We start from the raw sequence: 20,081 nt of genomic DNA on the forward strand, positions 1-20,081 counted from the left end.
TTTTAATTTAGACCCTTATATCTTGTTACAGAAGTGGAATTACACAAACAAGTAGGCAGATTTAGAAAGCCCAGGTTATCCTGAAAAAAATGATGTCTAATTTTCCTAGATAAAATAAACCCCCTCTCCCAGAAATTTAGAAAATCTGAAAAGTGTCTGTTTAAAAGACTACCGGTAATTCACAAAAGTAGAGATAGAGGTTTGTGAATTTGGTGGGAAATCCAACATTTTTATCACATTTTTTGTGAGTTACCCCCTTAGAGCACATACATACCACTCAATTAGGACAGAAAATGTATATAATGGGGCAAGAACCACCACAATATTTCGGAGAAGCCTTTATCAAAGGGATTTCTGGACAGTTCTGACATGTCTCAGGCTTCTTTTACTAAGGAATGTGTCAAATGTACGAGCACCTAGCTGAAACATTACCTACAGTGCAGTTACATACTTGAGTAACAACCTTTTATTTTTTGGTTTTAAAGGAAAGATCTATGTGTAGCATGAAGCATGTGGAACACCTGTTTTCACTGCACTTTTATATTTGGCAGCAACATGGGCATCTAAATGATAGCCTCGTTAAGGCAAATGACAGACCCATTGTTCAAAATAAAATAATGATTAAGTGCAAATGGTTTGGGAACAATGCTGTTTACACAAGTTTTTTTTTTTTTTATGATAAACGATTCCTTTATCTAAATTCTAAAGACTTGAACACAAAGCACAGGTTCACCCACGGCAAAAGCAAGGTACCTGCCCCAAGGGTATAATTTTTCTAATCCTATTCCAGGAGTACAAAGACTTGTTGTCTTTCCATCTCCCATCACTCCAATACTTCCACCATAAATGAGCCCATATGAGCCTTCTCTATGGATGAGAGAAATTACTTTTGGCTCATTGAATACAGGTTTTTTTTGCTGGAAAATGTTATTTTTAGTTTATCAGAAAAAAAAATCATAATTTTATATACGTTCAGCAAAAGCATCCTGATGTGCATTACTCTTCACGGGGAGATCCATTAAACTGCATATAGGTGCTTATTTATGGGAGTAGCCGTGGTTCTCAAAAACTGTAAAGAAACAAGTCCGCTGTTGCCAAAATTCCTATGAAAAATGGTTGAAGTGTCTAAGCCACGTTGCACTATTATTTTACTTTAGATCAGTATTTTCCTCCTCCAGTTTTTTTTAGTGCATTAAATGAACAGAGGGCACCATGACCATGCAGATACATTACATATGACCCTATCATACAGCTTTATAACACACTAGACATTAAGCCTGTTAAATTAACGGGCGCTAGAACATTGGGGCACACGCGCAGTAGCGCAATCCCACGGACACAGGGACTGGACGCAGAGACACTTCAACTTTATTATATAGGATATTTGGCTAGGGCAAAACTTTGCCATGGAAGGTGCAACAGCAGCAGTTTTGTTCTACGCTCTGGCACATCATTCTGTGCCCCGCGTAAATGTACTTGCTCAGAAGTACTGCTGTGTACAAGTGTGCAAATGTGTGTGTAATAAGCCTTTAAAGTGAAACTGTTCTTCAATTCAGAGAGGTGATGATGATGATAAAGAGAGTGAAATTGCTGCCCCGTGTTTTCACAGCAAATAACGACATGAGCGATTTCCAACTGACGCGCTCAGCCCCTATCACCTCCTTGATGACGTTAGAAATGGCACATTGTAAAGGTGGCCAGTCGCTTCACTCCCAACAAAGTATAAATGTAATAATGAATTATTCCGATCCTACTGATCATGGTGTGATTGTGCAGTGAACATGGTATAACACACAACCATAGGAACACTTACCTTAGTGTATGTGCTAATAGAGCAAAAGCATTATTTGGTTAGCAGCTCAGCAGACCCTTTGCCATACGCTGATAAAGAGATAAGACAAGGGAATTTTGTTTTTAGCTCTTCCCTCAATGACGCAGGACCAGTTTTTACATCTCTTGTGCACCAGACACCTTGGGGTATATTTATCAAAGAGTGAAGTTAATAGTGAAGTTCCGCCACTTCCCATTCATTTCTATGGGATTTTTAAAGGCGTATTTATCAAAGGGTGAAATTTCACTTTCACCCATTGATAAATACGCCTTTCAAAATCCCATAGAAATGAATGGAGAGCTGCGGAATTTCACTCTAGTGGCGGAACTTCACTCTTTGATAAATGTACCCCCTTGACCCTGTGTGTTAAAGGCTAGATATGCTTGCATACACATGATACAACCCTTACCTAAATAATGGTATGGAATAACTGGTGGGTGTGTGAAAGTGTTAGATATGCTAGGGCCATGTTTCCATAACCTCTGTACCTGGGAAATGATTGCTCCTGGCACCTTCACATCAATACAACCTGTATTAAGTGGAGTACATGAATATCCTCCAGTACAAACTTGCTTATAAGATTGTGTGCATGGAAAGGCTGCATATATGTATGTACAGGTTTACCAATATATTAAATGGTTGGCTGCACACATCAATGCGTCATTGGTTTTTAAAAGTTGAATTGGTTGCCTGGGCCAAATGTTGGCCAGGTTAAAGATTAAACTTAAAAAGAAGAATAAACATTACTACATAATTACCATGACAAGATATATTATTGTTTCTAGGTTATCATCTCATTAGTCCATTTTTATTTAATAATTAAATATCATTGGGAGTCATACAAATTTTGACTGTCACCAGTAACTGAACAACCATTTGTGAACATCTCTGTCTTCCACGCATAAGACTAGAGGTGGCCATACATGGATAGATCCGCTCGTTTGGCGATGTCGCCAAACGAGCGGATCTCCCTCCGATATGCCCACCTTGAGGTGGGCAATATCGGGCTGATCCGATCGTGGGCCCTAGGGCCCAACGAACGGATCCTAGCGTTCGCAAACGGGCGGTCGGATCGCGGGACCGCATCAACAAACAGATGCGGCCGCGATCCGACGGGATTTTTAACCCCATCCGATTGAGATCTGGCTGACTTTCGGACAGATCTCGATCGGGGAAGCCCGTCGGGGGCCCCCATACACGGACCAATAAGCTGCCGACTCGGTCTGTCAACTCAATAAATCACAATGTTTTCACTCCCACAAGGACCCTTTAGTTGCTCATTAGGAATGCAGTAGAATTTGCCACACCTTCAAGTGCCCTTTCACAAAACGTGTTAATTATCATTATCATGTATTCAACATATTCCACAGAGTTGTACAACAGAAGGGAGTATATCCCAAACAAATACAAAATAAATAAAGTGGGTCCTGCTCATTAGCCAGTGCATCAACTATAAGGAAGTTACTCTCAGGTTGTCCCAACCCAATGCGGATAATCAATGCAAATTTGTCCACAAAAATGTTTTCCAGTGCTTCAATCTAATATTATATATACTAGAATATCATATATTACTATAATATCTTATCTGCCAGGTCATTTTATGGTGAAATCTCAAATCATTCCATTCTGTGACTATTTGGGAGAGTCATTTTTATTGCAGTAATAGACGGCACCAATCATTGATTTGTTGTCTTAAAATGCCTTTATTGGGACATAGGCTCTGACCCCAAACACCCGGCAACGTTTCAGACCTGTTCACGGTCTTTTCTCAAGCCACTAGAGTCATTTTTATTGCCAATATATAGTCTTGTTAAGCCTCAGAGACACCAACCTCAGTCAGCGGCAAAAAGAAATGGCAAACGCAGTCGTAACAATGATAAAATCAGTTTTAGAAAAAAACATTTTCAATTAGCAAGCTTTTGTTATATAAGCTAACAAAAGTCACCTGTATAAAAACGGAAATCAGTGTGAACTTCTGAAATGTTACTCACCCCATTTCCTGTTTTGCTTGAAGCCACGCCGAATGCTAAAGGCACAACCAGAAAAGGAAAAAAAAAAATAAAACATTAGATGCATTCCCTTTTTATATACAGTTATTTATCATTGTACTTGCATGGTAGATTGTTAAAAAGCTCTGGACGACTGGATGAGATGGTTTTTTTTGTTAAATAAAGGTCTTGATTATCCTCAAATCTGAATTTTGGTTCAGATCCCATTTGTTATTTTGGCAGAGGATTCAGTCAAATCCAAATATGTTTGATTTGGTACATGTCTAATTATAAGCAAACAAGACGGAAATTATATGCGTACACCAAATGCGTCCGCAGTGTTACACATTTCTCTTGGCTTTTAACTTTCTTTTAATATTACATTTCTGCCCCTTAAAGGAGAAGGAAAGCTACCGAAGCACTTTATTGCCAATAGATTTGCCACAATAGTGTAAGCTATAAGACTATATTTATTCTGCAAAATGCTTTACCATACCTGAGTAACAGCTCTAGAAACTCTCTCTGTTTGTTTAGGATAGCAGCTGCCATATTAGCTTGGTGTGACATCACTTCCTGCCTGAGTCTCTCCCTGCTCAAACAAGGGAAAGTTGTGCTCACCACTAGTTTTTAAAATCATTAGGCGGGGTGCAATGAGGCTGTGACCACAAAATACATATAGACAAATACAAGAGTCCTCTGCACTCAACCCATTATCAATATATTTAAGACAGAGACATTTTGTGCTACTGCTACTAAAAAATGCCTTACCCTTTAAACAAATGATTTTAAAAACTAGTGGTGAGCACAACTTTCCCTTGTTTGTTATAGTTATACAGGAGCAGTGACCAGCTCCATGTTGTAGCTCCCACCCCCTCCAGCTATAGTCAGGTGATCCCACTGGTGTCTAATAAAAGGGCAGCCAAGTTTGGGAGTTTTACTTTGAAAGCAGCGAGTAAGTTGCAGGTAAAACTTAGTCCCTGTGTAAAATGTATAATGAAGCAATAGAATTCTTAATGAATCAGATAAAATTGAGCATAGGACTGGCCAGATATGGGATGACTTTGACGAAGTTGTTCAGCTTAAATATATTGCAATATATGGACAAACAACCCTGTTTTGTTTAAAGGGTAAGGCATTTTTCAGTAGCAGTAGCACAAAATGTCTCTGTCTTAAATATATTGATAATGGGTTGAGTGCAGAGGAATCTTGTATTTGTCTCTCCCTGCTCACTCATAGCTCTGGGCTCAGATTACAGCAGGGAGGAGAGAGGAGCAAACTGAGCATGCTCAAGCCCTAGCCCTGGAGGTTTAAGCTGAAAACAGTTAGTCTGATACAGAAGCCCATGAGTACACAATAGAAGGAAAGAAATGTGATGTTTGTCAGAGGACTCAGAGCAGCATTACTTTGAGGGTTTACTGGTGTATTTATATAGACCTTTCTGATAAAGCTTACTTACTTTTAGCCTTTCCTTCTCCTTTAAGGTGGCCATACATGGGCAGATCCGCTTCTTTGTACAGGTTGTCAAATAAGTGGATCTTGCACCAACATGACTACCTTGAATGGGTGATATTGGGCTGGTCACAAGGCTAGGAATGCAGGGGATGGTATCAAAGAACTCATGCAGTCCTCGAAGTGATGGGAATTTTATGCCTGTCCAATCATCATCTGGATGATTTTGGGCCAGATATCAATTGCAGAAGCCCATTGGAGTACTCCATACACTGGGCAATAAACTGCTGACTTTGTCTGTCGGCAGCTTTTCTTGGCTTGTGTACGGCCACCTTTAGTATTTTTGGGTTTGTTATAAAGCATTTTATAAAGTACAATTACCAACTCTCCCCTAAAATCAACCTTAAAATGTTCATATTTTATTTAATTGCAGGAAAAATGTAAATTCAACGAAAAAAAAAAAAAAGTACATTGACTGTGATTAATCTGGAAATGTAAAAGAACTGCAGGAAAACTAATTTTTAAAATTAAAGTTTAGCTACAGCCTGTTATTTCCAGTCTTGGTCACTATTTTCACTTCCATGATCTGAACCAAAAATACCGATTCAGAAAGACTAATTTACATTTCTTGAAGGAAGAAAGAATTAAATATTGGACACGTAAGAAAACAAGTACAGAAAACATATTCATTAAATCAGAGGCCACATGCACCAACTTTCATGGAATGTCAAAAAAAAATGATGTGATCATTGAAATAAACTTCTCCAACATAAAGAAATAAACAAGCTGAACAGCTGATATATTTGACATGATGGGGTTTTATGAAGCTTCCTCTGTTGACCATGAGAAGGCTACTGTTGTACTGTGGATGTTACAGAATGAATGTTAAAGGGATACTGTCACGGGAATCAGTTAATAGAGCTGCTCCAGCAGAATTCTGCACTGAGATCCATTTCTCAAAAAAGCAAACTGATTTTTTTATATTTAATTATGAAATCATGACATATTGTTAGTTTCTCAGCTGCCCCAGTCATGTGACTTGTGCTCTGATAAACTTCAGTCAAAGCAAGTTGGACTGATATCCCCCCTTCCCCCAGCAGCCCAACAGAACAATGGATAGGTAACCAGATAGCAGCTCCCTAACACAAGATAACAGCTGCCTGGTAGATCTAAGAACAACACTCAATAGTAAAATCCAGGTCCCACTGAGACACATTCAGTTACATTGAGTAGGAGAAACAACAGGCTGCCAGAAAGCAGTTCCATCCTAAAGTGCAGGCTCTTTCTGAAATCACATGACCAGGCAAAATGAGCTGAGATGCACCTACACACCAATATTACAACTAAATACACTTTCCTGGTTCAGGAATGACATTTTATATTGTACAGTCAATTATTTGCAGTGTAAACAGTGTCATTTAGAAATAAAAACGACACCATAAAAATCATGACAGAATCTTTCTCAATTTCAGATTTATTTGAGAGTGAAGATAATGAAGGAGTGTAATTAAACTGCTTTTGCATCATGTGTATTGTGGTTTACATGCTGTTATATGCTGTATGGCCCTTTCCACTAATTTCTATTTACAGCCAATGGTGGGGTTGGACTTTTACAAGGAAAGGTCAATATCCTACAATAAACCTAAGGTCCTCTATCACACTCACTTTGTAACCGGGTTTCTAGCAAATCTGTCTGTAGATGGGAACATACAAGCATAGCAATATCTCTCACCAGTCAAGGGATTATCATGAGCAACAGCAGTATCAGACTAACTGTTTTCAGCTTAAACCTCCAGGGCTAGGGCTTGAGCATGCTCAGTTTGCTCCTCTCTCCCTCCCTGCTGTAATCTGAGCCCAGAGCTATGAGTGAGCAGGGAGAGACTCAGGCAGGAAGTGATGTCACACCAAGCTAATATGGCAGCTGCTATCCTAAACAAACAGAGAGAGTTTCTAGAGCTGTTACTCAGGTATGGTAAAGCATTCTGCAGAATAAATATAGTGTTATAGCTTGCACTATTGTGGCTAATCTATTGACAATAAACTGCTTCGGTAGCTTTCCTTCTCCTTTAAGGGGCAGAAATGTAATATTAAAAGAAACTGACAGTTTGTCACCTGCAAGTCCCACCAACACTTAATGACAGGGCTACACCTCACTCCTAACATAAAGGGCATGTTCACTTTACAAACACTTCAGTTCAGTTGTTTGCAGATTGTTCACCACAAAAACATTTTGCAATTACTTCCTTCTTTTATTTATTTTTTTATAAAAAAATTGAAGATTAAAGTTTAATGTTCGTGTCTCTAGTGTTTGAGTCTGGCAGCTCAGTGATCCAGGAGCATCTGAACGGTTAAAATTGATACATTAGTCGATACAATTAGTTGCTACATTTCGGAAACACAAAATGCATTGAAGTCAATGGGTGTCAAAATAATTATGACGCGAGCGTCAATTTTTATACGTGCGACTATTTGGTCCAAATGCATTAAAGTCAATGGGCGGCCGAATAATTTTGATGCAAGACTATTTTTGTTTTTACGTGATTTTTCGCCAGAGATTTGGCGCCACCGTTTTGCAAATTCATTTTTTTTGTGGCGAAATGCAGAAATTTGCCGCAAATTTGTGTCTGGTGAATTTATTCAGCAATCAATAGTCAGAAATAGAAAATAATTGGAAAAAGTCTGGTGAACCATCAGAAACCAACTGAACTGGAAAAAGTGTTTCAAGGTGAACAAGCCCTTACGGAACACAATAGATATTTACTCTACAAACTTCACTTCATTATGAAAAATAAACCACATAAGCGACACAAACAAAAAACCCTAATCGCAACAAACTGGTGGACAATATTTGTGACATAGTGAAGCGGGGGTTTACTTTGCCTGATGTAAAATATGCACTTGGACACAAATTCATTGAATGGTAAAGCAAAGAGCAAGACATATGAACAGCTACGGTCCTCTGGTGTAGAACTACACTGGCACTTAGTATCAGGGTTGTAACTACAGATGAAGCAGACCCTGCGGCTGCCCCATGAGGCCCGAATATAAAGACATTTCACAACAGCCCACCAGGACAACCTCTGGATATATTGGGTGCCCTAAAATGCATTTGTTGTGGGGCCCAGTAGCATCTAGTTACACCACTGCTTCATATACTTGGATGATGACTTTAAGATGTATGATTCAGATTGACATTACATGGCAGTTTAGAAACCAGAGCATTCTCCCTCCCAATAGCATCAACTTCTATGACAGATGAGCTTGATTTTTTGCTTGATGATTTCTGATGACCCTTAAGTGAAGCTTCTCAACAACTGCCCAGAGCACACGGTTACAGACACTCAAAATAAGGTCTAAGGGATCAAGATGGAAAGCTCCTGTGGACAGCTTTGAAGGTCTGAATTATTACTGTTACGGGACCCATTATTCAGAATGCTTGAAACCTGAGGAATTCCGAATAAAGAGTATTTCCGTAATTTGGATTTTACGGTAATTTGGATCTCCATGTCTTAAGTCTACTAAAAATCATTTAAACCTAGAATTGTGTTCCCAACAGTAAGGATTAAAGGACAAGGAAAGTATAAAATAGAATAAGGCTAGAAATGCTGTATTTTGTATACTAAACATAAGCATGAACTTACTGCACCACAAGCCTAATCAAACAAATGATTTATGCTTTCAAAGTTGGCCACCGGGGGCTGTCATCTTGTAACTTTGTTATACATCTTTGCCTGACCCTGCACATGCTCAGTGTGGTCTGGGCTGCTTAGGGATCGTCATAAACAAAGCTGCTTGAATTCTGCATGGCTGGGAAGTAAGGCGAGGGATTGTTTCCCTGCAGAGCAGTTAGGGACCGTCTGACAATTCCTATCCACAGCAGTAAATGAAGGGAGAATTTCACTGCATACAGTCAGGTTTCTTATAAAACCGGTACACATTTTTTAATTAAAGTATATTGGAGAAAGGGTTATTTTTCATTAAAGAATGTAAAAATGGGATTTTATTTTTTTGCCTTTCCTTGTCCTTTAAGTATATCTTTGTTGGTATCAAGCACAAGTAACGGTTTGATTATTACAGAAAAAAAATCATTGTTAAAAAAAATATGAATTACTAGATTAAAATGGAGTCTAGGGAAGACGGCCATCCCATAATGCTGAGCTTTCTGGATAACGATTCCATACTTGTATAGGCTGCTGAACCTCCCTGCTAGTAGACTAAGTTAAGTACCTGTGTATTTCCCCTTTCATGCAGACCAGATGTAAGTGATTAGATAAATAAAATGTGTAAACCATAATAAATAACGCCAGGCAGTATCAGACTTTGTTTGCCTAGTGGTAAGGAGGGGCTGTTCAAAGCTTAGTTAAGGCAGGTGTTGGGAATTCCCAAGTGTACACGGAGAACACATACTATAGTGCAAATGATTATCTAAGCAACTGCAATCAGGTCAAACCAAATATAAAATCAAAAGTAAAAGCCTACTGCCTTACTGAGCACATTAAGTGAATCCCCCTGTAAAGGCCTCCTCTCTGGTAACCAATACTAACCATACAATAGCATTTTTACTAGGATCTTGGGGTCTTTGTAGATAACAAGTTGTCTAATTCTGGGCAGTGTCATTCTGTGGCTACTAAAGCAAATAAAGTTCTTGTATAAAAAAGGGCATTAACTCAAGGGATGAAAACATAATTGTGTCTCTTTATAGGTCCCTGGTGAGGCCTCATCTGGAGTATGGGGGCAGTTTTGGACTCCAGTCCTTAAGAGGGATATAAATGAGCTGGAGAGAGTGCAGAGACTAAGTGCAACTAAACTGGTTAGAGGGAGGGAAGAGTTAAATTATGAGGGGAGACTGACAAGGTTGGGGTTGTTTTCTCTGGGGGAAAAAAGGCGCTTGTGAGGGGACATGATTAGACTTTACAAGTACATTAGAGGACATTATAGACAAATAACAGGGGACCTTTTTACCCATAAAGAGAATGACGTACCAGAGGCCTCCCCTTCAGACTAGAGGAAAAGAAGTTTCATTTAAAGGAACAGAGTAGGGGGTTCATCACAGTGAGGACAGTGAGGTTGTGGAATGCACTGCCGGGTGATGATTCAGTTAATGACTATAAGAGGGACTTGGATGATTTCTTGGACAGACATAATACAAAGGCTATTGTGATACTAAACTCTATAGTTAGTATAGATATGGGTATATATCATTTATGTGACAGTAGGGAGGGGTGTGTGTATGGGGCTGGGTTTTACTTTGGAGGGGTTGGACTTGATGGACTTTGTCTTTTTTCAACCCAATTTAACTGTGTAACTATGTAAGTGGGATGATTCCCAAACAGCTTGCACTGAAGCATCAAAAGCATAATCGGGGCCGGGATCAGTATCTTTTCCCCAATTTTCCATCTGTAGACTCCTACATACAAATAACATAACCCCGTATCAGCATTATCCTGGCGGGCTGTTGCTCTAGAGCATGAAGATAATTTCATAAAAATCTTAATAGTTTCATTATATCCTTTGCCACCACTCCTCTTCATTTCTATGGGAATTTGAAAAGCTTATTGGGTGAACTCTGACTTTCACCCACTAATATTTCCCAAATAATAATACAGGTATGAGACCAGTTATCCAGAATGCTTGGGACCTGGGGTATTCCGGATAACATATCTTTCTGTAGTTTGGATCTTCGTACCTTAAATCTATTAGAAAATATTTTAAACATGAAATAAAGCCAATAGGCTGGTTTTGCCTCCCAATAAGGATTTATTATATCTTAGTTGGGATCAAGTACAAGCGACTGTTTTATTATTACAAAGAAAAAAAAGAAATTATTTTTAAAAATTCAGATTATTTGATTATAATCCTGTATCAGCATTATCCTGGTGGGCTGCTGCTCTAGAGCATGAAGATAATTTCATAAAAATTTTAATAGTTTTAATAATTTCCTTTGCCACCACTCCTCTTTATTTAAAAGTTTATTGGGTAAAGTCTGACTTTCACCCACTAATAAAAATGCTCCCAAAATTCCCATAGAAATGAACAGAGTGGGGCGGAATTTCTCTCATTTCTCACCTTGACAAATATGCCCCAGTAAATGGTTTATTTATTCTCCCTCACTGTTTGGTGAGAGTGTAAGGGAAGGGGATCCAGCAGGGAGGGACGACACATGCCAAACACCAATCCCCACTCCCTGGATTTTTTAAAAATCTTTTAACAAGGTACTGATTATTAAAGAGGAACTGTGAAAGTAAAATTTTATTTAAACTTCACCATACGGAAATAAGAAATGTTCTAAATATAATCAATTAAAAATGCTGTATGGTTCCTAAAAGTCCCACTGAAATCCAGGGAGCGTTGGGAATCTGGGGCTTCTCTCAGATGAACAGTGGCATCAGGCACTTCACATACCCCTACTGATCTCTCCCATCTACAAATTCAGAATATTACAACTTTACCTACTGCATAGGGCGTACTACTCACGTTCACTGCTGCATGAATTCAATCCAGAAATACCATCCTCCTGTTTGAGGTGTGACACGGAGGAGGGAACAGTACTTCATACCTTATGGTCGTGCTCCAAATTACATCCCTACTGGGTGAGCATACAGCCTCGTATTACCAAGATTTTGGGGTTTGAGATACCATTGGATCCCCAATGGTTCTTACTAGGTATGGACCCCCCAACTCCACTTACCAAACCCGCCCAACTGATGCTTCAGAAATTCCTGGCCAGAAAGATTATTACCCAGAACTGGAAAGCGTCTGAACCCCCCACATACCAAGTATAGCTTAAGGCAGTCCAAGACTTGCAAAAAATGGAGGACCTCATAGCTAGGCGGAAGGGTTCCTCTAACCTCAATATGAAAATATGGCGCTTGTGGATTTTGGAAAATGAATAAGAGCTCAATGGCTGATCTCCCCAATCAATGCTGGGATGGGAACAACTAGACAGGGTAATCCCGATCACTGACTATTAGTAGATGCAGGTTATTACAAATAGGGTCACGTGTACACAAAGGTTAACTGCACCCTATTGAATAAAGTACAATAAGCTGGTGGGTAGATAGAAATTTATGCATAGACAAAAATATAGTAACATGCTTGTACAAGATTCAAATCATTGGTCGTTTCTTGTGTAATCAATGGATGCACTTGAATAGTTGTATTTACTAGGATACATTACTACTCTGACGCTGTTGAATATGTGTTGATGCCAATCTGCGCATTGGCGAAATGTTTGAGTATGCTGAAATGTTGACTGTCATGTGTCTTGTTTCAATAAACCTCACTCAAAAATGCTGTATGGTTTCTGAATAATCAATTTATACTTCACGATTTCCCTCTCATCACAGCCTTTGGGGGGCTCATTTTGCCTATAAGATTTATTAGAGGTCACTTTTTCAAAATCACCAGACATCATGTCTCTCTACATGCAGGATTTGTTGAAAGTCAGTTACTTTGCTAGATTTTGTTTGTGCTGGAACCAGTTCTATGAGTGAGCGCCAAGACATCTGATAGGAAAGGAGCCCCCCTAAAAGATAGATTAGATCTGTCAATGAAAATCAGGTTCCCATGAAGAGAGAATTAAGAGAAGAAGATGCTGGGATACAGACAGACAGTGAAGAGTAACCGGATTATTTCAAAAACTCTACAGAATTAATTATATTAAATTATCATTTTTGTGATCGTTCTCCTTTAAAGGAGAAGGAAAGGCTAAAACTAAGTAAGCCTTAACAGAAAGGTCCATCTAAATATACCAGTAAACCCCCAAAGTAGTGCTGCTCTGAGTCCCCTGTCAAAAGAAACACTGCATTTCTTTCCTTCTATTGTGTACACTTGGGCTTCTGTATCAGACTTCCTGCCTTCAGCTTAAACCTCATTGCCCTGGGCAAGAGCATGCTCAGTTTGCTCCTCTTCCCCCCCCTCCCTTCTCTACTGTAATCTGAGCCCAGAGCAGGGAGAGACTCAGGCAGGAAGTGATGTCACACCATGTTAATACTGCAGCTCCTATCCTAAACAAACAGAGAGTTTCTAGAGCTTTTTACTCAGGTATGGTAAAACATTCTACAGAATAAATATAGCATTCTAGCTTGCACTATTGCGGCTAATCTATTGGCAATAAAATGCCTCCTTAGCTTTCCTTCTCCTTTAAAGAAAAAAGGGAAATCAAAGAAACGGGGAATGAAATAAAAGTCGGTAACGGAAGAACTAATCGCAATGGAAAATTTATGCCTTACGACACCTTCGAGCACTTCTTAAGAGTGCGCAATTAAAATTCTCAATGCAATAACAGTTTAAGGAACAAGATTACATTGCGAGATGTGGATTCTTATTGGTGTGAATTGTTTTTCTCTTTGCGACTTTAATTACATTCCCCCCAAAGAATACAAATTGTTTGTTGAAACATGACTCTATGGGAAAAAGTATTCCTGTATTTTACAGTTCTGAATTCTGAATAATGAGTTCCCAGATAGTTCACACAGCTATTATTCATTTGAGCAGTATTTAATGAAAAAAAACCCCAAGAACCAGTACTAATTATCAGCACACCAAAGATGATTAAAGGACCAGTAACATCAAATTTAGTATACATTGAAAAAAAAACAAAAAAAAACCACCAAGACAAATTAAACTTTAAAATCACAAAGTCTTTATTAAGAAATAACTTACAGAAACTCCGGTTGTGCTCCTCTTCAGAAAGTGATCAGGCGATCCATCGTGTGGCACTTGATTTCTCCTCCCTGCCTTCCTTATAGGAGATAGCCAGGGAGGAGCAATCGAGCGGCGCATGTTGGATGGTCGCCCTGTCACCTTTTCTGAAGAAGAGAGCAAGTGGAGTTTCGGTAAGTTATTTCTTAATAAAGAATTTGCGATTTTAACGTTTTATTTGACTTGGTGTTTTTTTTTTTTTAATGTACACCAACACATTTTTCTTTTTTTAAAAAAAAAATTGATGTTACTGGTTCTTTAAGGCAGTTGAAGAAGAAATCCTGAAAACGATACCAGTGATAAGGTATGAAATGAATGTGCAGTGTTGCAATTCAAGTGCAGAAAGAGCAAATAATGAACCTGAACTTTAGAGTTTTCTTTTATGAGAAGGTAATATAAAAACACACACACGTGCAGACTCATGCCTGTACACTAAAGAAACACGAGGCAGTTACACGCTTGAGAGCTTTCCCTCCTTGTGTTCAGGGGGAGTAAATCTTTAGGGAGAAGAAAGGGGAATCCCCTGAAAGGCATTTCATGACGTCTACTGTACTTGACTCACTGCAGCCCTACAACCAGCAAGTGGCTGATAAAAAGAACTGCTCTGAATATGAGTAAAGTGCTTAGACAAAGAGTTTGGGAGAGGCGTATTCACACTTATGAAGTCATTTATTCATGTCACTGAACCCATGCCTAACTTCATTGGCCAATTAACAAGTCAACACACAAGGGGGCAGATTTACTTACGTCTGAATTTTCGCTTAAAGGGATACTGTCATGGGAAAAAAAAATTTTTCAAAATGAATCAGTTAATAGTGCTGCTCCAGCAGAATTCTGCACTGGAATCCATTTCTCAAAAGAGCAAACTGATTTTTTTATATTCAATGTTGAAATCTGACATGGGGCTAGACATATTGTCAATTTCCCAATGCCCCAAGTCATGTGACTTGTGCTCTGATAAACTTCAATCACTCTTTACTGCTGTACTGCAAGTTGGAGAGATATCACCCCCCCCAGCATCCTAACAACAGAACAATGGAAAGGTAACCAGATAGCAGCTCCCTAACAACACAAGATAACAGCTGCCTGGTAGATCTAAGAACAGCACTCAATAGTAAAATCCAGGTCCCACTGAGACACATTCAGTTACATTGAGAAGGAAAATCAGCAGCCTGCCAGAAAGCATTTCTCTCCTAAAGTGCAGGCACAAGTCACATGACTGGGGCAGCTGGGAAATTGACAAAATGTCTAGCCCCATGTCAGATTTCAAAATTGAATATAAAAAAATCTGTTTGCTCTTTTGAGAAATGGATTTCAGCACAGAATTCTGCTGGAGCAGATTTTTTTCCCATGACAGTATCCCTTTAAGAAATCTTCGCCATACATACGACAACGTTCGTTAACTTACGAAACTTCGTTAACGTACTTACGCTTACGTCAATTTAAATATGTCGGCTACATAAAGGTCATATGTATATTTATTAGTGATGTTGGTGAAATTGATGGAAGTGCCCACGTGTTATTAAAAATGTTGAATAAAGCAAAATAATATTGTCCAAGACATGAGCCCACCCTAAACAAATGTGACATGAGCTTCAAATGGTTTAAAAAGTGTAAATAATATAAAATCATATATATTTAACAGTTACAGACATAATCCCACATAATTATAAGAAAATTGCCTATTAATTAATAGGATATGATGTCACTGATATAATGATGTTGAGGATGTAGCTCCAGCTTATCAATTCTGATCAGAACCTGGCGAAATAAACTTTGGCGAAGAGGGTAACGTATAGAAATTTGTGGATTCACAATAGTTCACCTGGCAAAACAGTGTGAAACTTCTCGTGCTGAGCTTTTTCACTAGCAAATTGTCTTACTTGCCTTTTAGCAAATGGGCAATGTCGTTGTGAATTATTTTCTGCTCAGCAGGGACAAATATAAGAAATAGGTTCACGAAGGGGCACATTTATCAAAGGTCGAAGTTAAAATTCTAATAAAAAAATTCTAATTTTGAGCAAATTTTTGTGTACTTCAACTAGGGAATATTCCAAATTCAAAAAAAAAAAAATTGAAAATTCGAATACAAAAATTTATCGACCATTCGCCATCTAAAACCTGCTGAATTGCTGTTTTAGCCTATGGGGGATCTCCTTAGGAATTTTTGCCCACTCTTCCCCGATGATGACTTCTAATCCCATAATCAGTTTAGCCCAGTTTACATGTTTAAGATCTACCCAAAGATTTGCAATAATGTTTAAGTTAAGGGACTGTGAGGACCATTCTAAAACCTTCAGCTTGCTTTTCTTTAACTAACTCATGCTGAGTTTTGAGGTATATTTGTGGTCATAGTCTTGAAGGACCCTGATGCCCTATTCAGCTTCAGCTTTTTTGTCCGACTGTTTGACATTGGCATCCAGAATATTTTGATAAATCTTCCATGCAGAATATGTTTATGCAAGCAATGCTGCATTGTGGAAACAGTGCAACCTTCTATACCAAACCTTCCTGTAGGTCCTTTGCAGTCATATGAGGCTTTGTCATTGCCTTTCCAGCCAACAGAAGTCGTTTAGCCTAGAAATCTTTGTCATCAATCTCTTGTATTGACTTTACCAGTTTCCCTCAATTACCATTTCTTGACGACATTATGGACAGTGGGACAGTAGATATTGTGAGCTGGAAGCATCTAGCCTACCCCTGCTTTTTAGGCATCAAATGGCTTCATTTTCAGACCCTAAAGGTGGCCATACATACAGAGATTCACTCGTGGCAATCTCTCCCCATATGCCCACCTTGAGGTGGGCGATATCAGGCTGATCCGATTGTGGGCCTAGGGCCCAATGATCGGATCACAATGAGGAACATATGGGCAGTCGGATCGAGGGCCACATCAGTGAACAAATGCGGTCCTCTATCAACATCTGGCTGACTTTCGGCCAGATATCAATCAGGGAAGCCCATTGGGGGGGGAGCCCCATACACTGCCCAGTAAGCTGCAGGTTCATGCAGCCATTACACAACAGGAAGCAACTCTAACACCACAAGCTGTATAGTAAGTATGCATATGTATATATATATATATCGGTAATTAAAAGAAAGACAAGGCATGAACAGATCATCCATAAGAACAGCATTAGATCCAGAAAGTCAAATTAAAAAAAAACAGAGGGTAAACAAGAAATAGCCCAACAACCAGTGGCTAAGCATTGAGCATGCTTTTAGAAGCATATCGAAGGATTAAATAGCAAATAAATCAAGGGGCGGAGACAAAAAGAAATATTGTAGTTGGAGGCTTACTGGATACACAAATAAGATCGTGCCACACCCACAGATTTGAATAGTCGTCTGAATTTAGCTTGTTTTTTTGGGGGATAAAACAGAGTGGGGTTACTGTTAAGCATAATGCCAAATTATGTAATTAAAAGCATAAAGTTTATTTATACAGCAGATTTACTAAAATGCAATAGTAAGCGATTGTATTCGTATTTGTTACAGGATGAAGTATCTTGGATCGCCCAATATGAAACCAACATATTTTATGAAGGGAATTCAGGTGGATTCATATGGTGATGCATTTAATTTGTAAATAACAATATTGTGTAAAATCACTATTTAATATTAATGTTGAAGCTCTGAATGCCAAGTCGTTTTTCCTAGAAAACTGATACTTTATGTTACAATAGTCTAACACATTTGTTGACCAAAAATATTACAATGTTTTGAATGCACTGACAGTAATTTTTATGAGAACATCAGCGACATCTACCGGTAGAAAGCACAATTTGCAGTTTATAACTTTTAATATTGTTCACGAGGTTTGAACATAACCGAATGAACTTAATTGGGATATTAATTAGCATGCAGATTTTTTTTCTTTTGTGGTTGAGAGTATGTAAGTCCCATATTGATCACTGTTTGGTATCCTAACATCCGAAAAGTTAGACAAAGATGGTTTGCGAATAAATAGAAAATAAATAATAATAATATTTATATTAAAAAATAAATAAATATATACATACATATACATACACACACAAGTTGCAGTAGAACAAGCACTCCCATGCTGAAAATTATTTACTGACCCAGTTGCTATCCTTTGCCAATTATTAAAAGTTTATCAAGAATCTGGATGCACACTGGGATTTTTGAATAAAACGGGTCTGTTTTCTTTTGAAAATGATGAACTAAATAAAGATGAAGTTTTTATTATTTTAAAATTATATATGCGTGTGTTTTTTCCCTGTATAAGAGCGCCCACTGCTGAAACCTTTAAAACAAATGTAAACAAAAATAATAAAATAATATAGCTCAAATCACAGTAAAATGCTTTATAAATCACAGAAATATCTCGTATTTTCAAATATTTTATCAACAGGGCAGACCCTTCAACACCCAGGGGCACATTTACTATGGGTCGAATATCGAAGGATTTACCGCATTTCATTCGTTCGTTCGATCGATTACATTTTAATCCATCGATCTAACGATCCCAAATTGACAGGAAAGCCTATGGGGACCTTCCCCATAGGCTAACATTGATGCTCGGTAGGTTTTAGGTGGCGAAGTAGGTGGTCGAAGTTTTTTCTAAAGTACTTCGATTATCGAATGGTCGAATAGTCAAACGATTTTTAGTTTGAATCGTTCGATTCTAAGTCAAAGGTCGAAGTAGCCAAAAAAAACGTTAGAAATTCGAAGTATTTTTCCTTCTATTCATTCACTCAAGATAAGTAAATGTGCCCCCCAATGTGCCCCTTTGTTCTCTCACTTAGTAAACAAAAGGGAATACCTACTAAGACTTGTAAAAAAATATAAACGGTTTAACCCCCAATTTGTTATTGTTTTCAAAACATTTTTCACATGCAAAAAAACAAGCAAAATATTTTCTCACTCAAATGCAAAATCTCTAGCAAAAGTCATATATTATAGACGTTATGCAGAGATAAAATGTTGTGTGTTTGCAATGTTTGTTCTCTATTCTCCCTGTTTGTTCTATGTACGTCACATACCAGAACAGGTATAGGACAACCCACCATAACCAACTCCAGCTGTCAGGAAATCTAAGCACAGGTATGTGCAACACAAGAAGTGAAAACAAAATGAATATTTACCTCTCGGACAGAAAGCTGCGCAGGTAATGAGATGGATAAAACAAAATCTTTCAATTCATAGACTGCGGAATTTATTTTCACAAATACCTGCAACAAGATTTTTAAGGATTTAATATTTTTAACTTCAACGACATACACAAAGTTAGAAAAAAACACAAAAATAAATACAAGTTGGACTCCCTCTCTCTCTAGAAAATAATATAAACATGAAATAAAGCCAATAGGCTGGTTTTGCCTCCAATAAGGATTAATTATATCTTAGTTGGGATCAAGTACAAGCGACTGTTTTATTATTATGTAAAGATTTGAATTATTTGGATAAAATGGAGTCTACAGCTATTTTGTAATTTGGATTTCTGGATAACGGGTTTCCAGATAACGAATCCCATACTTGTACATCTTTCCAAGATAATCTGAATTTTAATATTAAGCATATTGCCAATCAAACTTTTCAAAAATTATCTTTTAAAGGGGCTGTTCACCTTTGAGTATACTTGAGTTAACTTTGAGTATGATGTAGAGAACGATATTATGGTTGGTTTTCATTATCTGTGGATTTTGAGTTATTTAGCTTTTTATTCAGCAGATCTCTAGTTTGCAATTTCAGTAATCTGGTTGCTAGGGTCCAAACTACCATAGAAACTATGCAGTGATTTGAATAAGAGACTGGAATATGAATAGGAGAGCATTGGTTTTAGATGGGGTGAATGTCCTCCATTTGAGGAGTCAGGAGAAGAAAGCAAATAATTCAAAAACTATGAAAAATAAATAATGAAGACCAACTGAAAAGTATCTTAGAATTGTCTGCTCTATAGCATTCTAAAAGTTAACTAATAGGTGAACCACCCGTTTAGGTTTTATCAAAGCTTTGCAATTTAATACCTTGGGAAGAAGAACAGATTTACTCATAACTATGTGTTTTTTCTGGTGTCAACTTACTTTTAGAGACCTTACTGGCCTTGCAAGCTAAATTGTGCTTATTCCTGATTTTCTTCTATA

At 38.1% G+C, this 20,081-nt stretch overlaps 1 protein-coding gene across 1 annotated transcript in view; it reads right to left on the reverse strand.

Annotated features, from left to right (window-relative positions):
* pus10.S (pseudouridine synthase 10 S homeolog) overlaps positions 1-20,081 on the reverse strand; it is a 53,976-nt gene that overhangs the window by 27,666 nt on the left and 6,229 nt on the right. Inside the window, 2 exon segments of the mRNA NM_001091946.1 lie at positions 3,823-3,857; positions 19,083-19,169. Of these exon segments, the coding sequence (NP_001085415.1) occupies positions 3,823-3,857; positions 19,083-19,169 (122 nt within the window).

This window comes from Xenopus laevis, chromosome 5S (genome assembly GCF_017654675.1).
Source record: "Xenopus laevis strain J_2021 chromosome 5S, Xenopus_laevis_v10.1, whole genome shotgun sequence".
Taxonomy (NCBI): domain Eukaryota; kingdom Metazoa; phylum Chordata; class Amphibia; order Anura; family Pipidae; genus Xenopus; species Xenopus laevis.